Consider the following 25,554-nt stretch of genomic DNA (forward strand, 5'->3'; position numbering starts at 1 on the left):
ACGTGTGGTCCACACAGCCTGAAGAGGGACAGTCTGGCCCTTCCCAGAAGAACTCTGCTGAGGCCTGGGCTTGAGCTACAGTTGGCTGGGTCTGTGGGACTTGGGACCGGCACAGAATGGGATGCCATATGAAAGGCTCTGCATACAGCTTGCACCCTTCAGCACCTTCAGCAGACGAACCATGAGAAAGTCTGCTCTGAAGAAGGAGATGGAGGAAAGTCTTGCTCATTCATATCTTGGCTGCGGTAGAAAGAAAAAAGATCCCTCTGAGAATTCCTTTCCACAAGCCCATCCTCACTCTGGTTAAAGCCCACCTATCTGTGTGGTGACCCAAACCAAACCAAAACACACACACACACACACACAATCCTCCCACATGATCTGTGGGGTGACCTCCCCAAAATCTTCTAACCAAAAATTCATTTTATTTAAGCAATTCAGCTATTAGTGACTTTGGGTGTCTAGCAAAACAAAACAGAACAAAAAACAATCTTTGATTTCTCACAGATAAAGTTTTCCAAAGAATATAATAACATAAACTTTGAATCAAAAAGCACAAAACAGGCTGTGTGTAGTGGCGCACACCTGTCATTCCAGCAGCTTGAGAGGCTGAGGCAGGAGGATCTTGAGTTCAAAGCCATCCTCAGCAAAAGCCAGGTGCTAAGTAACTCAGTTTAGAGTTATTGTCTCTAAATAAAATATAAAAATGGGCTGGAGATGTGGCTCAGTGGTGAAGTGCCCCTGAGTTCAATATCTGGTACCTTAAAAAAAAAAAAAAAAGCACAAACCATATGAGGAAACAAATTACTAAAACTAAACAGAACAAACTGCATAATTAAACCCACAAAGGTTATAGATAGTGAAACTATTAGATACCAAACATAAAATATTTACCATGATTAAAGAATAAAGAAATAAAAGAAAGTATCAGATAAGGAAAAAGAGATTACCAAAAATGTTCCAGTATATTTCAAATATAACCAAATATAACATCTAAAAATGACAGACATAATTAACATAATAAAGTCATCTAAAGTAGCAGATACAGCTGAAGAGAGCAATAGCAAATTGGAAGATCAATTTGAAGAAACTACACAAAATCCAGCACACAAAGAGAAAAAAGTAGAAAATCCAAGAGTTGAGAGTTACAAAGGACAGAGTAAGAAGGCCTGTTAATCATCTAATCCAAGTTATAGAAAAAGAGAAAAGAATGGAAAGAAGAAACAGAGGCAATAGGAATATTGTCTAAAAATTGTTTGTTGAATGACAACAATCCTCAGAATGGAAATGACTCTCACAGTCCCATTGTAAGTCAACTGCAATGCAGCAGCAGAGAGAAAGGCATAGGCAAAAAGTATATAAGTACAAAAAAGGACAACAGACTTGTGACTAATTGTTCATTAGTCACAATAATTGATCACAATAGAAGACAGTGGAATAATGTGTTATGATTTGGATATGAAATGTCCCCCTTTTGTGTTGGAGGCTTGGTCCAGAGGTGGTACTCTGAGAAGTGATTGGATCATGAGGGTTCTGACCTCATCAGGGGATTCATCCACTAATAGCTGGACTGTCTGGAGATGGTGGAAACTGTAGGAAGGTGGGGTGTGGTTGGAGGAAGTAGGTCAGTGGGGGCATGCCCTTGGGGATCATCTGTAGCCCCTGTTCCCTTTGTCTGTCTGTCTCTCTCTGTCTCTCTTTCCTTACTGTCCTGACCCATATTGGGACAAGACTGGAGGTCCATCCTGTTCATAACGCAGCTCCGCCTCTGCCTGATTCTTCTTCCTCCCCCTTCCTTCAACACTCTCTGAGAAATGTCCTCCCCGCTGATCTCCACCTGAGAGGCAGCTTCTCCAGGAAGCCAGTCTGCAGCAGACATCCAGGGCACAGGGCTGGGGGAGTAAGGTGGGAGAGAAGGCTGACCGACAATCAGACTTTGGAGCCACTCATACAGAGTTCACAACCGAAGCGCAGGAGCTGAATGAGACGGCTAAATCAAAGAAGCAGCTCGCAGCCCCAGAGAGGCCTCCACGGCAGTGTACAAGGAAGAGACTAGAGGCTGTGGAGGACCGAGGAGTGGTGCTCCATGTAACGCCATCAAGGTCAAGGACGGGACGCTCCACGATGTGTAGGTGAAGTACTGAATGTGCAGGTAAGGAGAGGACTGTTGGACGCCGAGGTTTCCTGACCACAGCCACCTTCCATCCCCCTTTGGTATTTTTTTGTGTGCGGGAGGTTGAGCCTCAGGCCTTGTACACCTAGGCAAGCGCACCATCAGTGAGCCACATCCCCAGCCCTTCTGAAAACTGTCTTATTTTAAGGCAGGGTCTCCATGTAACCCAGGCTGGCCTTGAACTTGTGGTCCCCTGCCCCAGCCCCCCGAGTAGCTGGGTCACAGGTGTGCACTCCCATGCCTGGCTCCTTTCCCTCCTGCCTGGTGCGTCCTCCGGTTCTACTCCAGGAAAGGATTTCTCCTCTTCTGCCCTAGTCTCCTTAGATGGGCTGAGTCTGCCCACCATTCCACAGTGGGGGCTGGTGCTCAGGACTGCACTCCCCTGGCCTTCAGTTTGGACTAGTGAGAATCAGACCAAAGGCTTTATTTAAACACAAATAAGCTCTTTTTAACTTAAATTGAATGGCCCTGGGGTTCACTGGAGCCTCAAAATGAAGTCAACACAAGAGAACAAAGCTGAATCTTGGAGAAAGTCCTGGCCTGGACAGGATCTCATTTGAACACCCTGATAAAGTGGTCTTTGCAGCTACACCCCTAGATTTTTCTGGTACTATTCCATGGAATTCCTTGTTTTTATTTATAAATTTGAGTTGGGTTTCTGCCACTAGCAAATTAAAAAAAAAAATTGTACCTGATAACATGAGGATAGATGATGACCCAAATTCAATTTTCTGTTCTTCTTCTTCTTTTTTTTTTTTTTTCACAAGACAGGATAAGGGAGGAACCTGCCATGGTTGAAAGAAAGCTGGCATTGCTGCGGCAGGAATCCACAGTGACCCTGGGTGCATGAGCAACCTCCGCCTTCCTTGTGACCAGGGTGTGACAACAGCATGTGCTTGCAACATGGTGAAGTTAAACTAATTTACGTACAGCCTCATACAGTGCCTGGTTCTTAGTAAATGCTGTAAAAGTGTTAGCGGTTACTAGCTACTATTCCTAATTACAGAATCTCATGAGCACATTTTCCTGTTTATAAAATCATCACGAGCCTACGCATAGATATTCCATATTTTACTTGGATACTTGCCCTAGTAACAAGCCAGTTTTTCACTATTTTGAATAACACTGCCTCAAAGGTCCTTGTATATAAAGCTTTCTGTGTTTATGATTATGTTCTGAGTTTAGAGGAGCTCAGGGTCTGATTCTCAAAGATTTTTAAGGTCGTAGAATCTGGATCCTTGATCTAATGAATCTTCCTTTGTGTTTTCACATCAGCTGTTTGTATTCACCCAAGTCTTCTCTTCCATCATTTAGGCTTGCACCTATGGCCAAGATGGTCAACAACAGTGCCACGTACTATCATAAAGTGCTCTGAGAGAGATAATAGTCGTTATGAGGATCGTATCCTTTAATGAGATGGGGCAAATGCATTGAAGTATTAAATTAAAAATAGAAACAACCAGAAATCTCAAGTGACTGGAAATACATCTGAATTTCACTTTGAAAAAGTAGAACCCATCAGAACCATATGTAGTGGATACTCATATTTACTGAGCATCCACTATATAATGAATGGAAGACTCACTGATTGTCCTGATGCATGTCTGGAAGCATCAGGAGTACTTAATGAGAGTAAGCTTGATCACATTTCTAAGTCAGAGAAACTAAGTTTTGGTTACATATTTTCCCAAACAGTTTTCACTACTCACAGCTTTCTAAGGCTAATGACTTAATCATAATAGAAAAAACAACATAGGAACGGACATTTGTCTTAATTTCACAGTCAAATATGCCTTTTTTAGGGGAAAAAATGTCTGTCACCTTTAAGATATCAGCAATTTGCAACAATTATTTTAAGGTTAGTATAATCTGGAAAAAAAAAAGATGTGTTTACTCCCACAGTTTTATGAAGAAGTCAAAATAACTCAAAAGAAAGTATGGTCACAAATGTATGGACACCTTTAACTCAAGTATCAACTAATATCCATCTGACCTTAGTAACTGATTTGAAATTCATATCCTCTCATATAAAAGGAGTATTAATCCAAAGCCCTGAGTTCAAGTGCACTAGAATGTTGTAAACCCCAAAGGATTTATTGGAGAAAACTCTGAATATCAGCCTGTCTGAGGCCAGACACCATTCCTGCTCTCCTGAGTCCCAAAGTCCCAGGATCCATGCCTCTGCCTTAGCTGCCCTCAGCCCCTAGAATCCCGGTCACCAACAGCTGGGATCTCTGCAAAAACTTTCCCGAGTAACACAAACTAGGTTGCCAATCTCTACCCACATGCCACACTGGAACAAATCATTTGGAAAACATTAGACCCAGAAAACATCTTGCATTTCCCACCTCCCTCTCTCTCTGTCGTTCTGAGGTTTTCATGGAAGCCCTAAGCCTTCTGTTGGTCAGCTGGAGCTTCTTCCATTACCTAATCTTCAAACTACACTGTTCCTCCCTTGGCCTCCTCCCCTTCCGTAAAGGGCGCCATCATCCACTCACTCAAACCAGCGAGGTGAAGTCACCCTAACTCTTCCTTTCCTTCTCTCCTGTGTGCACGCTATCAGTAAGTCCTGTCGATTCCAGATCCCAATGGAAAGCCAGATCAGCCTTTCTGGGGTCCTTTTGCTGGTCTCCTTTCCAACTACCACACCCTTTCTCAAACCCTCAGTTCTCACTTGGACACATGCAGCAGCCTCCTGAATGCGTTCAGAATGATCTCCCCCCAGTTCCCCCAACACACCAAGCTCTCTCCCACTCTGTCCTTGCCTCACACTGACCCTGTACCTGACATGTGCTTTCTGCAGGCTTGACCTGGACCACTCCTTCCTAGATTTCAGTCTCAGAACTTGTCATCTCCCCAGGGTGACCTTCCCGCCCACTTAGACAAATAAACTCATCTCCTGCCACTGTCCCACTGTCCTCTGTCCTCAGCAGTTTTGATTGCTCACTGACTTTTAGAATGACATATATCTGCTAGTTATTTATTATCTTTCTTCCTCATGAGACCATAAATTTCACGAAGGCGAAGATTAATCCATTGTGCTCCCCAGTGTACACCAGTGCTGGGACAGTGACTGGCAGGCAGTGGGAAGCTTATTAAATATCAGCTGAATAAATGAATGGGTACCGTGTGACCCCCTTACTGAAGACTGAACCCTCCGATGCTCCCCAGCTTTACCTCGGGGCACTCAGCTCCTCCATGGGCTACAGATACGAGACATTTCTGAACAAATGTCCTGCACTCCTAAACTTTTCACTCCACCATCTCCTCGTTCCTAACTCAAACTGGGCTCTTCTGTGAGAACCAGCTTCCCCAGTGATCACTCCAGTTGAAGCAGTCACCTCTCCCGTTCAGACCCTGGAAAGTAGAATCATTCCAGATCCCTGAAAGGATGAGTAGGGCAGAAAGGCACCCACCAACTTCTCAAGGAAAATAAGTCAGTGTGATCGGCACAAGGATCAGAGAACCAAGAGAAATCAACTGTGTTCATTTTAACATCAAACTCACAGTTTTATTCTTCTGTGACGTGGATTGGAAAAAAACCCATCTTTTTCAAATCAATATCCAATCATTGACTATTATCCATTGTCCTTGCATTTCAGAGAAAATTGTAAAGCTATTTATTCATATCAAAAAGCTCTTTGGGGGCTTTATTTTATATACAGGTTAAATCTAATTTTTTTAAAAGGAAACATGGGTATGGATGCTTAGAAGTAAATACTCACAGATTTAGTACTTGCTGGCTGGCTTTCACAGCTGAAAAGAAGGCTTTCCTGCCCTTAGCGCCTCTCCTGAGGACTGCAGGTGACGGATACTGCACTATTACAGAGACCTTGTGTTGTTGTTGTTGTTGTTGTTTTTTTGTCTTAAGGTTTTATGGCTCTGAAGAGGAAATACTGCAGAGTCAAGCAAGGCGTTTTTAGGTTATGAATCATTTATGCTCTTTGGATTTAATGAAACGACATTCTGAACAATTAAATGGTGTGTAATAAGCTATCAAGAAATTGACAATCTTACGATGAAAGAGGTTCAAAAATCTCTCAAAGAATTTATAACCATAATAATAAAAACAAAATATTACTGAGCCATGGTTGGCCTGGGCAGTGCCTAAGCACTGTCCCACACATTTATCCAGCCAGTAGCCTATGAACAGGGACCACTCTTACCCCCATAATACAAGGCACAGAGGTTAAACAATTTGCCCAAAGCCACCCAGCTGGTGAGAGCTAGAGAAAGATCCCACACACCCACCTGAGAGCAGGAGCTATTCATCATGGCAACCTCTTCCTATTCTTCATTGTCCAGGGCAAAATAAATGCCTGTTGCCAAGAGACAAATTTGGTAAAACAATACCAAGTTATTTTAGGACTAAGCTGAAGAGGTTGGCATCTCGGAGCCTTCTCTTTTTTTGATGTAACCATTCTCTCTGTATATGGTGTGTATGCATCTGCACTGGTATCTATATAAACACACCTCCCCTGTGTTGCTGGCAATGAACAAGTGAAACATATTTCTGAAATCTCTTAATCAAAAGTTTGCATTAATAATTTTAATTAATTAATTTGGCAAGGGACTAGAGCACACCCTACTGGCCAGCTAATAGGAAATACAGCATTTACTTGGGACAAAATGTCTAAATATTTAAATCAGAAGGTAAAGTCAAATTTCTGCTTGAAAAAAAAAATTATCTTGAAAACATCGACTATGTATCTAAATTAAATTGATCCACAGGATACTAAAAAAATTCTAACAGTTACTGATTCCAGAGGTGGGATGGAATTAGAAAAACATCCGTCAAAAGCATCAAATATTTATTAAAGCAACATTAGGTATCTGAAGGGTGACTCAATTAAAACTAAACAACTAGATAGACTGTCCAAAACCTATACTAAACAAAAGTTAGTTAAGCCCTGCCTCTGACATCTAAAACACAGACTAATAAATTGCAAGTAGCCCATCCGTCTTCTCACAGGCTACATATACCAAGTAGAAAGGAAGGGAAAAATGGAGTATTGCTACTATTCAAATAGTTGCTAAGGGAAAAGCTCAATGGGAGACTCTGTTGTGATGTGGCACTCACAGATGAATGGTGGGCTCTTACCAGCACATCCATTCGAAAGTAATCCACAATTTATTGGAGATTATACACACACACACACACACACACACGATTGTTTTCAAAACAATGCAGTACACTAAACAAACAGCCTATAAAAAATACATTTCTTCCATTGGGCGTGTAGATTTTTATTGCATGCTTGCTTACAGACTAGTAAAAAAAAAGTGCATATTATACATTTATATCATGTATAGATAGAAATAAAAGCTCTGGGACTAAAAGGGTAATGCAAAAAGGATCTTGTTTTAAAATATGTCTTTATGAACAAGGAGAAATGCATAAGTTTTCTCATGTAATCCTTCACAGCCGAGAAAGACAAACACCAAAATGTGCATACTCTTCTACAGGATTCCAATATCAAAACGTGGATATAAGTTGTACATTTGATAAGGTCTGCCCAGCATCTCTATACATACACGACTTGTGGAATTTCCTGGTGAGGACAGAAAGGAGTAATGTCCTCAGGACAACAGTATGGTTCTCAGGATCCTGAGACAGAGCTTCAAGCTTTTTCTCACTCCAGGGATAGCAATTCTTTTGCTGAAAAGGGATTGCCCGCACAACGACTATCTGGGTCAATATGATGTTGAGTCTAATGTTTTAGATGTCATGCTCTATTAAAACAGTGTCCATTCCGTGAGAAATGGCCTCAAAATTAAATCAACTCTGAGAAATATATATTTTTTTAAATACATTACTCAAAACTTAGGTTCAGTGATCTAATTTCCTAAATCTCTAATGAGTGGTCACTTGCTAAACATAATATGATAGAATTACTTCACGTTGCTTCACATTTTCCTTTCAGACTCTTCCCCAAACATTCTATGATACTACTGACATATCAATGTTATTATAAAATAGTAAGTAGACTACTAGATAAAAGATTTGTGGAGCATAACTTTTCTCATGTAATCCTTCACAGCTGAGAAAGACTTATTATATGAACAAAATTATGAACCAAATTCAGTTAACTAGCAGCTATAACTGTTTTTCCCCAAAAATGAATAAATCAAATGTTTATTTTCCAAGATTAAAATAGATCAGAAGAGAAATCAATGAATCGTGTGTTACTCATATGATTTTGTGATTTTTGATGATTTACCAAAACATTAGCACATCATACAGATCACCACTATATAGTAAGTATCCTGTTGATCTTCTTTCTCTAAAGAAGGAGTGTGTTTGATGGTTGCTCTGGTGATTATCACTGTTTTATGAATAGGGGAATGTAAAAGCATGCCAATAAGGCCAAAGCACAAATTACAGCTGTATTGTGGTGACTTGAAAGAGCGTAACTAGGGTTCCTTTTGAATGAAACTGGAGCTCATCTAGGTCCACGTTCAGTAAATGCTGTACTGTGAGGTCTGAAAAGATGTTCTGGGCAAGTTCTCAGGCGGATCTTTTTTTTTTTTTTTCACACTGCTAACAGCATATGGGTAGTGGTGAACATAAAACAGGGAGGTGGAGATGGAATCTGGATAGATTTTCTGTAAACCAAAAAAACCTAGTTAAGTTGGTAAGAAAATCAGCAATTCTTTGTGACTAATTCCTATAATACTAAATGAATACAATAAGTAAGAATATAGGGAAGACAGGATAACTCCAATATTGATAAATAGCCTGGACATGAAAATGACCCCACAGCCCTCTAGGCCAGAAGGTACCGTTGAAAGAACAGGATAACTGTCCTTGCAAGTGAAAGGGGGCAAAGGGATACTTCAGTTTTTCATTTTTAATTTGGTGCTTAAGGCCTTGAATTCAAAATGAGGCCTTTGAATTAAATTTAAAAGGATTTAAGTAAACAATGTTGGAGAAAAGGCAAATCATTTCACGGGGTGCAAAGTTAATAGTTAACTTGATAATGAGGCCAGAATCTCATTCCATATGTTAAACAACCTCAATTAGGTTGTGCTAAACGTATAACTATCAGGCATTATTGCTGAAGTGCAAGAAGGGCTCTATGGAGACCAAAGAGGTCAGTAGCAGTCTTTGGCCTCTACTCCATAAAGTACCATTTAGGAAATCTGTTCTCGTTAATACTGGAGGGTTTCCGTTTGTTTGCTTTTTTTCTTACTTTAGCCACTCTTGGTTTGTTATCATTTGTATTATTTATTTTACGGTTAAACTATAAGCCCAAGTTGCATCACGGGTGCCCCCAGAAACCTCCTCCTACAGGCTTGTTCGTGGTCTGTCCTGGGGCATCGCACGGCTGCCCGGTGCCAGGAGATATCCAGGCCAGCTTGGGTCTAACAGGTAAACAGGAGAAGAACCAGGGCCTCCAGGACCCAGCAGGGGCTGCCCCTAGAAGTGGTGGGCGGCCTGAAAAGGTCAGCAGCACCAGGACAGGGCTCCTTTTCCAATATGTGGTCAGAAGAGCCCTTGCCCTCCCCTGGTGGCCCTGCTCTCAACAAGGAGTCCTGGCTGCCCCTCTGTCTCTCACTGCCCCTCGCCGTCCCTCATTGTCCTGCACTGTCCCACTGTGTCCTGCACAGACCCACCCTCACTGTCTCTCACAGTCCCATAACGTCCAGCACTGTTCCAGCCATTCCTAACCGTCCCTCGCGGTCCCGCGCCATCCCTCACTGTGCCGTGTTGTCCCCACAATCCTCCCCTGCCCCTCACCGACCTACAGGGTCATCCCTCCCCGTTCCCCGCCGTCCCTCACCATCCCTTCCCGTCCCTCACAGTCCCTTGCTATCCCTCCTGTCCCTTACTGCCCTGCCCAGCCCCTCACGTCCCCGGGCCCCTCCGAGTCCCTCGCCGTCCCGCCCCGTCCCGAGCTGTGGCCTCGCAGGCGCTGCCCTCGCCCCGTCCGGGTCCTGGTCCCGTCCGCCCGGCTCCCGCAGGAGGGGACGGCACGCACTATCCCCGGGGGCGGGGAATTGGGGGAAATTCCGCGCGAGGCCGGCTGCGCGCAGACTTCTGAGAAAACCCTGAGTGTAGGCTGTCGGGGGCGGCTGCCGGGATCCGCGAAGGCGAAGAGCCAGGGGCCTCCAGCGAGCCGGGGGCCTCCCGCGACGCCCTCCGGGACCCCGCAGCAGCTCCAGCCCGGCATCGCCCCTTTAAGCGGCTTGCCGCCCGGATTGGCTGCGCGGCGGGGGCGGGGCGGTGGGCTGACGTCACGCTCGGCGCTTACGCTAAATACTCAGCGGCGGCGGCGGCGGCGGCGGCCGGGTGCGAGGCAGGCGGCGCGAGCGGGAGGGCAAGCGAGCGAGCGAGCGAAGGAGCGAGCGGCGAGGCGCCTGCGCGATGTCCGGGCCCCGGAGCCCGCGGCGCTGAGCCGGCCTGACGGACATGCGCGGGAGGGCGCCGTGGGGCAGCCGCCGCTCCCCCGGGGTAAGGCGCTCGGCGCTGCGGGCGGGCGGGCGGGCGGGCGGACGGGCGGCGCGGCGCCCCTCGGGCCCTGCGCGGGCGGCTCCGCGGGGCGGGGACGTGGGGCGCGCGGACAGGGCCGCCGCGACGCCGAGCTGCTCCGGGACGCGCCGAGGGGCAGGGGCAGGGGCAGGGGCGGGCCCGCGCCGGGCGTTTCTTGCGGCGTGCGGAGGGCCGGGCCCGAGCTCGCCCCGGCGCGGGCGTGGGTGCCGGCGACCCTCGGCGCTCCCCTCGCCCCGGGGCCCTGTACGCGTCCCCGCCGGGCACCGGGTGCCTGCGGAGGGCGCGGGGCGGGCGGCGGGCTCCTGCGGCCCGCGCCCCGTTTCTGTCCTGCCGGGGCTGCGTGCCCGGTCGAACCCGAGCGCCCCTGAAGCCTGCCGGGGACGCTCCGGTGGGCGGCGGCACCGGCTCTCGGTCGCGGCCGGCCTCCGTCCCTCTGCCGGAGCTCTCGGCGCCCAGGTCGTTTCCTCTGTCTGTATTTGTAAATTGACCCGAGTTGTTTCGTGTTCTTTCCCTCCTCTTGTAGAATCGCGCTCTTTAAGGGCACTGCGGGATTCCGTGCTGAGAACCTGAAAGCTGGCCGGGAATTTCGTGTACTTATATATCACATCCTGGTGCAAATTAGACGATTCCTTGACCATGATTGGTGCTGTATCGGTGCTTCCTAGGTCTTTATTAGGATTTCATCATTGCTTGAAAGAAACCAGTCTCTTCCCTGATAAAAATGTGAATAGATTGTTAGTCATGAACTTAAGTAGTGCAGTCAGAATAGAGACTGTAGCTTTAAAAGAGATGTGTTGGTGACTTCAGGTACACCTGCAACACAGGTAGGGCAGGACTGGTTTCTAGGCAACTGTCAGAGGTGAAGAAAGGTGAGGTTTAAAATGCCCTTTTTTTTTCCCCTCCTGAAGAACAAGAGTTCTGCAAAGTTTCAAGCTTTTGTAAATCTCCAAGGATGTAGTAGATATATCTTTGTTGAAACTGAAACATCTAAGTTCACTATACCGAGTCTTGTTTTTTTTTTTTAAGTTGTATTTCTTGACATAATTGTAATTAATTTTCAGAGACATTTTACTTAAACAGACCAAAGACAGGTACCTGTATCAGCAGAAGACCAAATTTTTGCAAAGCCCCAACTAAAAGCTGGTTTCTTGCTAGTCTGATAAGTATATTATCAACCCATCCCTTTTCTGGATAGTAGCAGGTTTGAAAAGAAAAACATAGATTTTAGTATGGATTTCAGACATGATTTGCATTCCCTCACTTCCTGCAGAGCTTCTTTTCACTGTGTGTTCTGGTGGACATTTACTAATAGACAGAGAAGTCTTAACTATCAGTTTATAACCTGGCAGTTATATTAGATGGTAAACTCCTTAAGGGCAGGAACTCTGCCTTGTACAGCTTTTTATCTTAGGCAGCCTTGCACAGAGTTGATATTGATAAATAAATGCACGAAAGCATGTTTTACATTTTAAGGCTCAGCAGGATTGGACTAGTCACTGATAAGGGTTGGAAAGCAAATCTATTTTTTATGGCTGTTGTGAAATGTCCGAATTCATATTTGAAGTTGAAATGTTTGTTTTCAATGAATTCTTTTTCCTATTTTTAGTTCACAGTAGATACTGCTTACCCTTTTGTGAGGTTTAATTATGCTGTGGTCTTGAGTTTTTATGTGAAAATAACTCTTCACAGCTGCTGCTCAGAAGTTAAACTAGATAATACTTCCTTTCTGCTTATACTAATGGTAGCTTTTAAAAGCAAGTTGCCTAAATTACAGGTACAATCTAACATGCTTGAGACTGACCTGATTGTCAACATACCATCAAGTTGCTTTAGAAAGGTGAGCAGAGGAGGGGAAAGGTGGTGCCCAGGGTAATCCCAGGAATTTGAATGTCGTAGGCTCCCTCTACCAGAGAAGCAACTCTGCTCATAATCTAAATAAATATGAATTGGTACCTCATCATCGGGAACCCTCAGCACACTCTGCAGGTGTTTGGCCATACTTTGTAAAAGCGAATGAAGAACCAGCTTACTAGATAAACACAGTCCAGTTGTGGTATTCTGGCATTATTTGCACAGAATAAACACATGCTTTGTAAAGGTACATAAAACTGGTAAATTTCAGGCTCCTAAATGTAAATTGCTAACTTAATAGAGAATTAGTGTTAAGAGAGAGAGAAAAGGTAGTGTGAGATTCTGATTTCAAATGTTGAGAGGAAAAAAGATTTTGAGATTAGGAGACTTCATTGACAAATCCAACTTTTTATGTCATAAAATTGGGCAGTATATTATGAAGCCCCTTTGTAAATCAAAGGGAAAACCTTCATAAGGTCTGTCTAGGGAGGAGCAGCAACCTATGGGTTGAGGACTTGAAATGGTGACACGGTGACATGAAGGGAACCCTCCGCTAAAAGATATGTCCTCCTCCTTTCTATTTTTCTGTTTATTCCTCTATAGTTTCCAAGTTTAGTTTTTAGTATTAGAATGAAGAGGGGGGGAAAAAACTTATAGGAAAAAGAAATTGGGCAGTATTACAAAAAGACCACAATCTTCTAGATCTCAGTGAATATGTCTTTAAAATGTGGGACTTGGGCTACAGGAATTAGACTTCTTTTCAACTTGGAAATGGAATGGCAGGGATTAGACAGCATTGTTCAAAAGCTCTATTAATGACCCACAGATAGGAAACTTACCTAGTTACAGATTGCTTGTTAGAAACAGTTTTGCCCTCTGTGGAAGGCTCTTCTCCCAACTGACAGCTGCTTTTCCATTCTTTATAACTCTATTTGAAAAGTCCCTTGCTCAGTGAGACCTTTCTTGACCACCTGTATAAATACGTTCTCTTCTACCTCCTTATCCTGTCACTGTACCCTGTTTCCTTGAAAGTTATCACAATCTGAAATTGCTGGAATTGTTTGATTGCTTATATGTCATTTTCCTCCCTCATTAGATCAGAAATTTCCATCAGGCAGCAACCACGTCTGTTTTTCACCTAGCATAGTATCCAGTCCAGTCACCTAGCATAGTATCCAGTCCAGAACAAGTGTTTGATAAGTATTTGTGAAAAGAATTAATGCATGGCGGCTAAGAATTTGAGCTGAGATATGGAGATGTGGCTCAGTGGTAGAGCACTTGGTTTGAGCCCCAGTACTGGAAAAAAAAGTTTCTGATCTCCTATCTCTATAGTTAGCCAGCGCTTAGCATTGCACTTAGCAACTATTTGCTTCAGTTTCCCTATTAATAAACAGTGTTAGGCAGAGAAGCAAGTTGCTCCTGACATGAAGATGCTGTAGAAAGCAGAGGCAGTGAGTGTGTGCTGGGCAGAAGAGCCCTGCCAGCCCTTTTGTTCATAGCAGGAGGTTTCACCTCACTTGGTTTCCTCATTTGCAAACTGGAGATTATAATCCCTAACTCTTCTTAGAGGGATGTTGTGGGGATCAAGTGAGATAATGTTGGAGAAAGTGCTTTGTAATTCGTACAGTGCTTTACGAATATATTCTATTGTTGTTAAATTCCAGATTTTACCATAAAGCCTGATTATAATGCCATCATTAGGATCCACGCTGTAGGGGTATGTTAGAAAAGGCCCGTTGGGTATATGTAGTAACCCCTTTTACGAGTAAAGACAGACCTGTGCTATATCAAATACTATGTTGTAACAGGTTACATCATGATGGGGCATCACTCTATCATTAAAGATTGAGGGCTTCAAAAGAATTGTTGCACGTGGTCATAATAGAAGGTCAGACTGATACCTTTACCCACCCATTTAGATGCTAGGCCAGATGTACAATTAATGATTTTTAATAAGGAAAATTTGGGGGAGTTGAAGTAGAACAGGACCTTTTTTTTTCTTTTTTCTTTCTTTTTTTTTAAGGGATTGAACCTAGGGTCCCTCTACCACTGAGCTACATCAGTGGTAAAAAGACCCTTTTTAAATTTTGAGACAGGGTCTCAATGAGTTGCTGAGTCTGGCCTCAGACTTGTGATCCTTCTGCCTCAGGCTCCCAAGTCACTAGGATTACAGGAAAAACAGGAACTTTCATAGCCTACAGGCTCTCCCAGAAAAACTATTTATCAACCAAAATGCCCCCAAAAGTTTATCTGCCCTACCCATAAAGGTGAAGTGTTATGCTTGGTCAGATCTTACCCCGCCAGTTTGAATAGCCTGAAGGACTGGAAGAGGCAGTGGTGTGGTGGTCAAAACCTGGACTTTGAAGCCGGGCTTCCTGGCCTAAGTCCTGGCCTTGCCTCTCACCATGTTTGACCTGAAGCAAGTTCCTTAACTCTCTGTGCCTCAAGCCCCTCATCTATAAATAAGAGTAGTAATGATGACCCACTTCACAGGGTTGATGAGAGCATTAAATAAATTAATATACACACGAAGCCCTTAGAACAATGCCTGGCAGATAAGTGTCCAGTGAATGTTAGTTATTACTAATGATTATGTATTCATTCTAACAGTCTAGAGTTACCCACTGGGTGACTTGAATGCTTGTTAAATAAATTTGAAGCTTTCAAGACTAACTTCCCAAGTTTAGACCATTGTGCTCATTCTCATTGTGATTGCAGTAGAATTCATGAACCTTTCACAGTCATAGGTCTATTGTATGTGTATGTCAAAATAGAATATTTTCCACCTTCTGTGTATGTATATATACACACACATATAAATATATAAAATATATATATATGACTAACTTGATTCTTGTGCTTTGTAGGAAAAGTACAAAGGACAAAAGAATATATTTCTGTTCTATTTTTCTGCTACCCAATTAAAATCACGTGGGACTAAGTGAATCAAAAGACTATTGATTATGGTAGTTGAACGAATAGGCCATTTCTTTTGGCTGGAAAGTTTCCAAATTATCAAAGAAATTATGTCATTTAATTTTAATTTTGATAGTCTGAAGATAAATTATTTTCCTTGTTGCCTACATTTTTACCACCTACAAATGGGCTGTTATATGCTGAGGATGTTAAAGGGCCTCCGAGGAATGGAGCTATAAAAACAGACACAAATGTTCATTCTCATCATTTTGAACTACATTTTAATATTTGCTGAAACCATAAAGTTTTACTTGAATTCATGCATGAATATTTTAATTGCATTTTACTTTAAAAGGTCTTCCATGTAAAGACTATTTCTGCTTTTCTATGGCAGCAGAGTACAGTAAAGGCAATTTTCCTAACTTGCTTCCTTTTTTCCCTACCTCCAAATCATAGCCTATTAAAATGAAATCTGAAATCTGAATTGAGGCCTTTGTTTTTAGAAAATCTACGAAGTGTCCTTTTTCTTTCAGCAAATAAATTCACGTTATTCAACTATGTAGCTATCATAAAAACTGAACATGTAGATGAATATCAAATTAGTAAGCTTAGATTATTAATAAAATTCCATTAAAATAGCTAACATTTATGCTTAATGCATCAATAGCCTGATTACAAGTGCTTCAGACGTTAATCACAATAAAATTTGAACATAAATATGCAGATATTGGTATATTTGGGGAGGACCTAAATAAGTTTCCTTTTTATAAACTTGTGTTGTAAATGTAGTTACCTTATGTCTTCCCTGGCTGTGGTAATAGTTAGGTAGGTAATTGTTAAATGCAGCTGAAAAGACCATTTATCACCCTGAATAAACAGAAATCAGGTTCTAGAACCAGATTGAAAGAAGGAAATTACATCACACTCTTAAATAAGGAAGCACTGGGCAGAACTGGATGAGTTGTATGACAAAAATGTGCCCCTCCTCCTTGTGTGGATTGCTCCTGAGATTTATTAATGAGATCTGGTGGCAAGGTAAGCATATCTAGGTTACTGCAGTAAGGTAGAGAGAGAGAGAGAGAGAGAGAGAGTGAGTGAGTGAGTGTGTGGGGGGGGTGGGGTGGGGGGGAAGCAGTTTCAAAGAGACTGTCCTCAAGCTAAAGGCAAGTGATTTCACCTCAGTAAAGGAGGTGTGCAGTGTGCATTTGGTTTGACTTTTTTTTTTTTAATATTCACCTTTTAGTTATAGGTGGACACAATATCTTTATTTTTATGTGGTGCTGAGGATTGAACCCAGTGCCTCACTCATACTAGGCGAGTGCTCTACCTCTGAGCCACAACCCCAGCCCGACTTTTTTTTTTTTTTTAAAGGAAAGTAACATTAAATTTAGCAGCAAAAACACAGTAGATGCATTGTAATCTAGAAGGAATAGTATGTAAGAGAAGGTAAAATTCATTGTTTTCAGAAAATACTCCCCTGATTGCTTTAAGCAAGTACACAGTAACGGGAACCAATTTAGGAAGCTGTGCTGTTAACCACTGAAGCTTGACGTTTTTACTCAGTCTGCAAACTGTCTGCTTTGGATTTTGGAAATGAACTAAGGAGATCTAAACTCGTTAAATTATTACTGGTAGCCTCTCTCTCCAGCATGGGTTAAGTTTATCTCTTACAAATCTTTGCTTTTTCCTAGTTCTTTGCTGACAGTCAGCCTCTGTGAAACTTTCACATAATTGCTTTTTAAAGCATGAGGTGGATATTTTCTCAGCGTCATTAATAAGTGTGTATTAGAAGTGAGTGATGCCAGGAGCCACGGGGAGAAAAGAGAAGTCGGACACCACTCCTGTCCTGGGAGACGGGACGGGGCTGAGAGGAGAATCGGCACAGCACAAAATAACCAGGAACAGAGACACTGCCTTGGCTTTTCATAAAAGGGAGGGTTTTTGGCAAAGACAGCATAAGAAGAGTTGCCTGAAGGCATAAGTTGGATTCTAAGCATTTGGAGGAAAGAAGGAAAGAGAAGCCAGAGCTAGAAAGGAAGGTTGGGCCGTGGCGTGCAGGCCTGTGTTGGAGCCAGCAGGGCAGAAGGAGCTTCCAAGGCTCCTGAGCAGGGGAGGCTCTTGGTTGAGAGGTAGTTAAGGAACACTGACTGGGTACTGGTATGTAGTGTGGGTTGGGCATTTTCAGACTGGAGGCATTGTGGTGCCGGTGAGTGGAAGGAGGGTAAATTTGAGAAAGAATGTAGACAGTCTGTGGAGCTTAGCGGCCTTAACTGGGAGAAGTGTGATCCTCCTGGACTAGAGCTGGTGGGAGGGGAGGGGAGGGAGGGAGGGAGGGAGGGAGGGAGGGAGGTAAGAGGAAGGAGGAGTTTGGTTTGTAGAGTTTGAGATGCCAGGGGACCATCCAAGTGGAAAGATAATCACCAGACAATAGGAAATGCAGAGTTGAAGCCTGAGCCAGGCTGGAATCCTCTGTTCAGGAATTGTCTGTGTCGAGGTGAAATAAGTCAAAACTTGGCTGTTGGGGAGGGGTAAAGAGAAAATAAAATGAGACTTGAAAAACACATAATTTTAAGTCCCCCCCACCCAATTTTTAAAAAATTGATGTTAATAGAAAAAAGAAAGGAAAAAAAAAAGAATTCACATCTGAGGTTTTACCTCAATTTTTGACCCACTAAAAAGGCTGAAGTTTAGTTCCTAAACACAGAAGAAAAGTTGTCGTGCTGAATGTTATTTGGATCCTGGTGTAAACCATGCTGCTGGATTAGCATTGCTTTCCTATTTTTGCATTTCATAACAGAATGGCTCATCTTGTATTTTAGGTATTGATTTTCCCCACCTAGGTTTGTTTTTGTAATTGCTTTCCTAATATAAAGCAGAACTAGTTCTACAGTTCTGAGGAACCAGATAAAGTTAGAAACACTGCAGCATTATTCAGATTTTACTTGAGCAGAATTTATTTCTTTTTAGCTAGAGGTTGGCCAAACTGGTTGATACCCCCCCCCCCAACTCACCTCCCCCCCCACACACACACAAGGAATATACAGGCTGGATACTTAGTTTTTAGGTGGTCTCATTCTCATCTGAAGAACAGTTTCTGAAAACCTTTCTTCCAAACCTATGGCACGTTGCTCTTTGGGGGTTTACATTTTGAAGTTATTTTCCAAAAAGAAGAGAATGTGACAATTCCATTGCCCTCCTGGCTTCTCCCATGCAAGCAAGTAGGCAGTTCGGACAGTTTCATAACATGGCCCATTCACAATTCCCCATTGAAATTTAGAGGCAGGTCACCTTCTATGAATACACAAAGACACTATTGTGGTCAGAAGTGAGCTGGCTCAGTGAACACAATTCTTTTTATACTAAAAAAATTTTTTTCTTAAGAAAGCTAACAAGTAGGTGATGGAAACAATGAATAAAAAATAACTTTTTCTAGAACATACAAATAATTTTAAGTGACCATTGAAACGTAGGTTCAGAATTCCAAGGCAATTTCGGCAGAGGCGATAGTTACACAATCATTCTGTTGAAAGCTAAGATTTAGATGGCACTAGGAGGCTGACACACAGTAATTACTAGTAGTACTTGTTGGCTAGCCGACAGGTGGGGGTTGGGCCTCCAGAATCCCCCACAGCCTTTTCCTGTAATCTGGATGAACAATCTTCAAACGTGTGCTTTCAAACTACTTAAATACCATATTCTTCTTCCTATCTTGCCTTTCGTTTTTACGTTACCACAGACACTTTCCCTGTAGTCCTGCCAGTGCTTGTAGAATGCTTAGAAAAAGCCTGATAAACCACTGGGCTGAGCATACAGAGGGAGGGGCTAGCCATTTTTTAAATTGGTTTTTAAATTTTTTTTTTAGAGCTTTACCTGCGGGTAAGTAAATAACGAATTTGCCTCATTTCAGTAATCTTGAAAGGGACTTCAAGAGACTTCCTGGTGATTTAGATTTCTTAAATGACAGATTTTTTTCTTTATCATATATCTTTTAGAGACTGATTTAAAGAAAAATTGATTGAAATAATATTTTAAACCTGTGGTAAAATCTCTCTCTAGTGCATTGAAACGGCTAATTGGGGAGAGTCAAATGTAGAGAATTAGAACCAGATAAAATTTGAAACTCTAAATTTTTATCATTGATATTGATAATTTATTGATAAATTTTCACTGAAAATTTATCCTGAGAAGAATTGGGACACATGCTCCTTTGCCGCTGAAATTTTTAAAATTACAATATCCACATTCCTTCTTTTTTTTTTTTAATTTTTTTTTTAGTTGCAGATGAACACAATACTTCTATTTTATTTGTTTTATTTTTATATATTGCTGGGAATCAAACCCAGTGCCTCATGCATGCTAGGCAATCATTCTACCACTGAGCCACAACCCCAGCCCTCCACATTCCTTCTTAACGTTAAAAAAACAATAGACAATTGCAGAGTATAGTTTTGGATCTTTAGTTTTAAAATTCCCTCTACCTTAAACACTGTATCCACTTAATTGGTATGATAATCAGAGGACACTGTAAATCCATTCAACATTCAGCTATTGAGCTAATGTTTCAGACACTGATGATTAAAAGGCAATTGGCAGGGGTGGTGATTGGGGCACAGTCTGTTCCAGTGCACTGATAGGAGGTGACAAATTTGTAAATAATGGATTTTAAGTTGCCGAGCAGTTAAACCTGTGCACCCCTCCACCGCAGAGGTGTCCTAGTCACTTTCTGTCATCCTGAGTCCTGAGCACAGCTGTAGCGCGTGGCAGGTGTGCAGGCTTTTAGAGAGTGACTAGAGATGTTTAGTGAGCCGGTGTTGTAGTGTGTAAGTGTCACACAGATAGTTGAGAGCATTCCAGTGTCAAGGGGAAAAGGCCTAAACTCTTGTCTAAGTGCATGTGAATAAATGAACTGCAGCGGATGCTCCTTAATGCTTGTGATGCAGCGAATACTAAAGTAAAACTAAAAAGAGGCTGCAGGGACTCTGGACCTGTGACATACGACAAGGGGGTTCCTAAAGTTTAGAAGCTGTTAGTTTTAAGAAAAATGTACTTAGCCTTTGTAATCCATGCCTTGCAGCCAGGCAGGAACTACTGGGCATTTCACAAAGGAGAATGTAAAGAATGTACCTTTCAGTTTGTCTTTGACAGGGAGGGACGAAGCTGCGCTGGAGCCACTCATCTTGCAGAACTTGATTTTCACTAATGGAAATTAGTGTCTTCATACATAATGATTTCTTTAATATCTGGAGAATATCTCTTCTGTGGCAACCCTGAAATACAGACTCCACGTGAATGCTAATCTGTGGAGTGCCCAGACTCCCTTGTCAAGCGTGTGGGGGTCTAGTGAATGCTAACTATCTCTGCAGTGTGAAATAGTGACTTCTGAAATTGCCTTTTTAGCTTGCGAGGAATCTGCAAGATTCCCCTGAGCTCCGAGCCTTGGGAGGCCTGCTGCTGGTTTAGAGGGAGGCTGTGTGCCTGGCATCTGTGGGGTTGGTTGTGTAGCTCGTTGCTTGCTCTGTAGTAAAAGGTCTGTTTTCCCAGCAACTGATTGTTTCTCGTTTTGTGAAAACATTTCAAATCTTGCTATTCTTAGTGTCTGTGTTGGGGTTCCCTCCTGAGAAGTAGAATGAGGCAGACACCTACAGCCACTCCTCTTCCACTCACACCCCAGATTCCCTGTGAACCCACTCGTGCTGAGGTTTAGACTGTCCTAAGAAACGCGTTTCTGAGTTGTTTCCTTTTTTCTCTCACCTCTTCTCCATCCCCACAACCCACCCTCAGGGGATGAAAGCTACTGGTTGACTTAAAAATCCCTGGGCTTCACCGATTCAGAGGCTCTCGATACAGCACAATGTCAACAGCAGGAGTTGCTGCTCAGGAGATCAGAGTCCCATTGAAAACTGGATTTCTGCATAATGGCCAGGCCATGGGGAACAGGAAGACCTGCTGGGGCACTCGCAGTGAGTTTGGACAGTAAGTAGAGAATGCTGTGCCCCTGTGCAACTGTAGTGACCTAGAGGATGTGATTGCTGCTTGTTTATGATCAAAGTGTTTTCCTTTCCTTTCCTTTCAGTAACTTCTTAAATATTGACCCAATAACCATGGCCTACAGTCTGAGCTCTCCTCAGGAGCACCTCCCGTCCATTGGTATGTATTCTGAAAGTCAGGGGAGCGAGCAGTGGTGGCCTTGGCTGGCCCTGCAGCAGTGGTTTGTAAGGAGGAAAACTGAGCTGTGTCCGATGGTGGTCTGACCCCTAGTGGCAGCAGATGTGGAACTAACTGTTTTTGTACTCAGTGGCTTTTATCGTGGGTCACTGATTCCTAAGGAGAACTTAATTTATGGAAGTGTGATCTTTCAAAATCAAGAATGAGTTCTTGCCAGCCACGATGCATACTTAACCTTTAGAAACTTTGGACAAGATTTCCTCTTTATTAGTAGTATTAAATGCATCTTTGAAAGCAATAAATGAAAGTAGTCTAAATGTTAAAACATAAAAAACTGTGTGTGTGTGGTACTTTCAATGTGAACATTATGCTCCTTGGGTTTTTGGTGAACACACTGTGAGTCTGTTCACTCAGTGTTGTGACATGCTGGCAGTAAGGACCTTGTCTTCTCTCTCTCATGCCCAGTGTGCCTTGGAGTGTCGCATGTCTTAAATGGCAAAGCCGGTGTAGCATGGTACTCATGTAAATTATATGCTGTTCATCTTCTGCGAATTTTGCACACGTCACAAAACTTGTCTCAGATGTGTGGGTGTGTGCCATGCACATGTCCAAGGGAGATGGAAGAGATAGTTTGTTCTTTGAACCAGGTCACGTGTGTTCCCATCTCAGGCTCTAATTACACCCATGGCAGTCGCATGGGTGTTCTCAGGGTCGCAGTGAAGAGCTCTTGTCTCTCAGCAGGTGCAGGGTCATTGATCCTTATGGACGTCCCTTGTTCCTTCTAGGGCACACTTCGCAGTCGGCTCCAATGAATGGCTGCTCCTTTGTGGAAAATGGTCCATCTCAAAAGTCCAGCCTGCCCCCTCTTATCATTCCCCCCAGTGACAGTATGGGACAGCGTGAAGAGGATCCAGTTGTCTGTGGCTTCAGGAAGCTCTCGGTGAATGGGCTCTGCACGTCCACGCCTCCGCTCACACCCATGAAGCCCTGCCCCTCCCCCTTCCCCTGTGCAGCTCCCTGTGAGCGGGGCTCTCGGCCCCTCCCACCACTGCCCATCTCCGAAGACCTCTCTCTGGATGACACAGACTGTGAGGTGGAATTCCTAACTAGCTCAGATACAGACTTCCTTCTAGAAGACTGTGCACTTTCTGATTTCAAATATGATGTTCCTGGTAGGCGAAGCTTCCGTGGGTGTGGACAGATCAACTATGCATATTTTGACACCCCAGCTGTTTCTGCAGCAGATCTTAGCCACACATCTGACCAAATCGGAGGTGTCTCAAATCCAAATCCTCCTCCACCCCAAACCCACCGCAGATTAAGAAGGTCTCATTCAGGCCCAGCTGGGTCCTTTAACAAGCCAGCCATTCGGGTATCCAGCTATACCCACAGAGCTTCTCCTAACTCTGACGAAGACAAACCTGAGATTCCTCCCAGGGTTCCCATACCTCCCCGGCCAGTAAAGCCAGACTACAGACGGTGGTCTGCAGAGGTCACTTCCAGCACCTACAGTGACGAAGACAGGCCTCCCAAAGTGCCACCGAGAGAACCTTTGTCCAGGAGTAACTCCCGCACGCCAAGTCCTAAAAGCCTTCCATCGTACCTCAATGGGGTCATGCCCCCGACACAGAGCTTTGCCCCCGACCCCAAGTATGTCAGCAGCAAAGCCCTGCAAAGACAGAACAGCGAGGGGTCTGCCAACAAGGTTCCCTGCATCCTGCCCATTATTGAAAATGGGAAGAAGGTCAGTTCAACGCATTATTACCTACTACCTGAGAGACCGCCATACCTGGACAGATTCGAGAAGTTCTTCAGGGAAGCAGAGGAAGCAGACACGGGCACTCGGCTCCAGCCAGTGCCCACTGACTGCAGCGCGCCTTCCACCATGGAACCGCTGGACTCCAAGGCAAAAACAGACCTGGGCGGCCACGGGAAGCGGAAACACTTGTCCTATGTGGTTTCTCCCTAGGCTTGGGAGTCGTGATTCAGCAGAAGTTACGTGGGAGCAGATGGTTCTCAATTTTCCAGTTTGATCGAGGTTCAGAGAACAGTCTGTCAGATTGTAAACTGAAATAATTGAACTCTGTCTAAAAGAGAAAGGGTTAGAGCAGTTGTGAGGTGCTATTCTGAGAACCCCTGGTTTTGTTAACATTGAAGAAAAAGTCTATAATTTATAAAGATGTGATGGTGGGAGGGAAGGATGGGGAAACTTTTAGATATGCATACATTATATACCTATGTACAAACTTGTGGTGTAACCGTAGACCTTAGCTGCAGGTTAACCAGTTAGTTACTATGTTAGAGTAATATATATGCAGAATAATAAAATCTCTAGCTGGAGGAATGGCTCTTCTTGGGCTTAAAATTGAGCAAATGGAAGAAAAAAGCAGTATTGTTGAGATCAGAATCATATAAAAAAAATTACTTTGTTTAGTCGGCTTGGCGATCTCTGGCTTTCAGGCCCGCGCGCTGTCTCAGTTATCTTTGCAGCACCTCTCCAGGAAGAGCAGGGCAGGCATGCTGCACTGTGCCTGCACCTGCCGAGTCTCACAGTCACCCCAAGGCCTGGCACTTCCAGGTTTTATTTCTTGTCCTGTTTAGGGGAGGGATAGCAGTTTATTTGGCAACCATTGTCACCTGTGTATGTCTCACATCTTGAAAAACAGAAAGATAAGAGAATTGGTAATCCTCACAGCTCCTGCTTTCTTCCACATGCTGACAGGGCCCATTGTGGTGTGGCCTTGAGACAGCGGCGCAGGACAGAGTCGGCTGGAAAGGCACGCTGGCCACCAGCACTCAGGGTGGAAGTTTCGCAAAGCAGCGGAGCAGCTGGCTGTGCGATTGAGAGTTGTTGTGTGTGTGGGGGGGTGTTGTGGGGGTTTTTTAGAACTGTATTAATAAACAGATACAACACAAGCTGGCCTTGTGTTGCTGGTTCCTATTCAGTATTTCCTAGGATTGTTTGCTTTTTAAGTAAAACACTTGTGACCAATAGCACAGCACGTCTTAACGCCAGAGGCCACGTCAGCACCTTCCTGCTTCCCAACCCGCCGGCTGTGCCTCGCTGCCTCCAGACTCAGTGAGACACGGCTTGTGTTGGTGTTTTCACATCCTCTGACGTGTCTGCTTGTGTAGACGGCACTAAGGAGAAGGTGCTCGCTAACAGGGGGACACGAACGACTGCGGTGGTCTCTTAACAGTTAAACAAGCTGTTTACAATTTAAACTGCTGAATGATATTATTTGAGCTATTTAAAGCTTATTATATTTTAGTGTGAACTAAATGAAGGTTAAAACATGCTTTAGAAAAATGCACTGATTTCTGCATTATGTGTACAGTATTGGACAAAGGATTTTATTCATTTTGTTGCATTATTTTGAATATTGTCTTTTCATTTTAATAAAGTTATAATACTATTTATGATACCGTTAAAACTGTTTCTTGCCTAAACTCTTATAAAATACCTTAAGCAGTTTGATAGCTTTATATTTTTTAAACAAAAGGGAATTAATCTTTTTAGTTTAATATACATTAAAATTTACTGTCATTTTGTAAAATGATAATTTGAATGTCTTTAGATATTATAAAAGTGTATAGTTAGCTGGGCACAGTGGCGTGCACCTGTAGTCCCAGGTACTCAGAAGGCCAAGGCAGAGGATTTCAAGTTTGAGGCCAGCCCTGGCAATTTAGCGAGACCCTATCTCAAAACAAAAAAAAATCAAAAGGGCTGGGGATGTAGCTCACTGGTAGAGTGCCTCTGGGTGCAATCCCTAGAACTGCAGTAAAATAAATATGTATAGTAGAAATGAGCTGCTTATAATTTACCTTTAACAATAAGGAAATTGAATGAGTCTGTATTAACTATCGAAGTAGTTATACCCAGGGAGGTGGGGGCCGGGGTCCCTGTCCAGGAGGATGCGGTGGAAAGGACAAGCCCTGTCATTCAGACTGAATC

The 25,554-nt window shown here is 43.4% G+C and overlaps 1 protein-coding gene and 1 long non-coding RNA gene across 3 annotated transcripts; one reads left to right on the plus strand and one right to left on the minus strand.

The window, feature by feature from the left end:
- Positions 1-2,422: 2,422 nt before the first annotated feature.
- LOC124079202 (uncharacterized) lies at positions 2,423-9,931 on the minus strand. The gene is made up of 3 exons (XR_006847206.2): positions 6,425-9,931; positions 5,899-6,069; positions 2,423-3,544 (listed from the first exon to the last, which is right to left on the minus strand). It is a non-coding gene; the product is annotated as an uncharacterized LOC124079202 (long non-coding RNA).
- On the plus strand, positions 9,461-25,022 carry Errfi1 (ERBB receptor feedback inhibitor 1). 2 transcript variants are annotated; one of them, XM_046424512.2, is made up of 4 exons: positions 9,461-9,545; positions 21,216-21,407; positions 21,508-21,581; positions 22,385-25,022. In XM_046424512.2, exons 2-4 carry the CDS (start codon positions 21,286-21,288, stop codon positions 23,566-23,568), a joined length of 1,380 nt encoding a protein of 459 aa, XP_046280468.1. In that variant the 5' UTR covers positions 9,461-9,545; positions 21,216-21,285; the 3' UTR covers positions 23,569-25,022. The 2 variants fall into 2 exon arrangements, with proteins under 2 accessions (XP_046280468.1, XP_046280466.1); XM_046424510.1 differs by lacking the exon at positions 9,461-9,545 and adding an exon at positions 10,471-10,628.
- Positions 25,023-25,554: the final 532 nt, after the last annotated feature.

This window comes from Marmota monax, unplaced genomic scaffold (assembly GCF_021218885.2).
Source record: "Marmota monax isolate L192 unplaced genomic scaffold, Marmota_monax_Labrador192_F-V1.1 WCK01_AAM20220418_F8-fsc00080, whole genome shotgun sequence".
In the NCBI taxonomy this organism is placed as follows: Eukaryota; Metazoa; Chordata; class Mammalia; order Rodentia; family Sciuridae; genus Marmota; species Marmota monax.

Coding starts and splice junctions, on each gene's coding strand:
- Errfi1 (XM_046424512.2), top strand. CDS start 21,286: ATGTCAACAGCAGGAGTTGCTGCTCAGGAGATCAGAGTCCCATTGAAA. Junction 21,408..21,507: donor ACTCGCAGTGAGTTTGGACA/GTAAGTAGAGAA, acceptor CTTTCCTTTCAG/TAACTTCTTAAATATTGACC. Junction 21,582..22,384: donor GGAGCACCTCCCGTCCATTG/GTATGTATTCTG, acceptor TGTTCCTTCTAG/GGCACACTTCGCAGTCGGCT.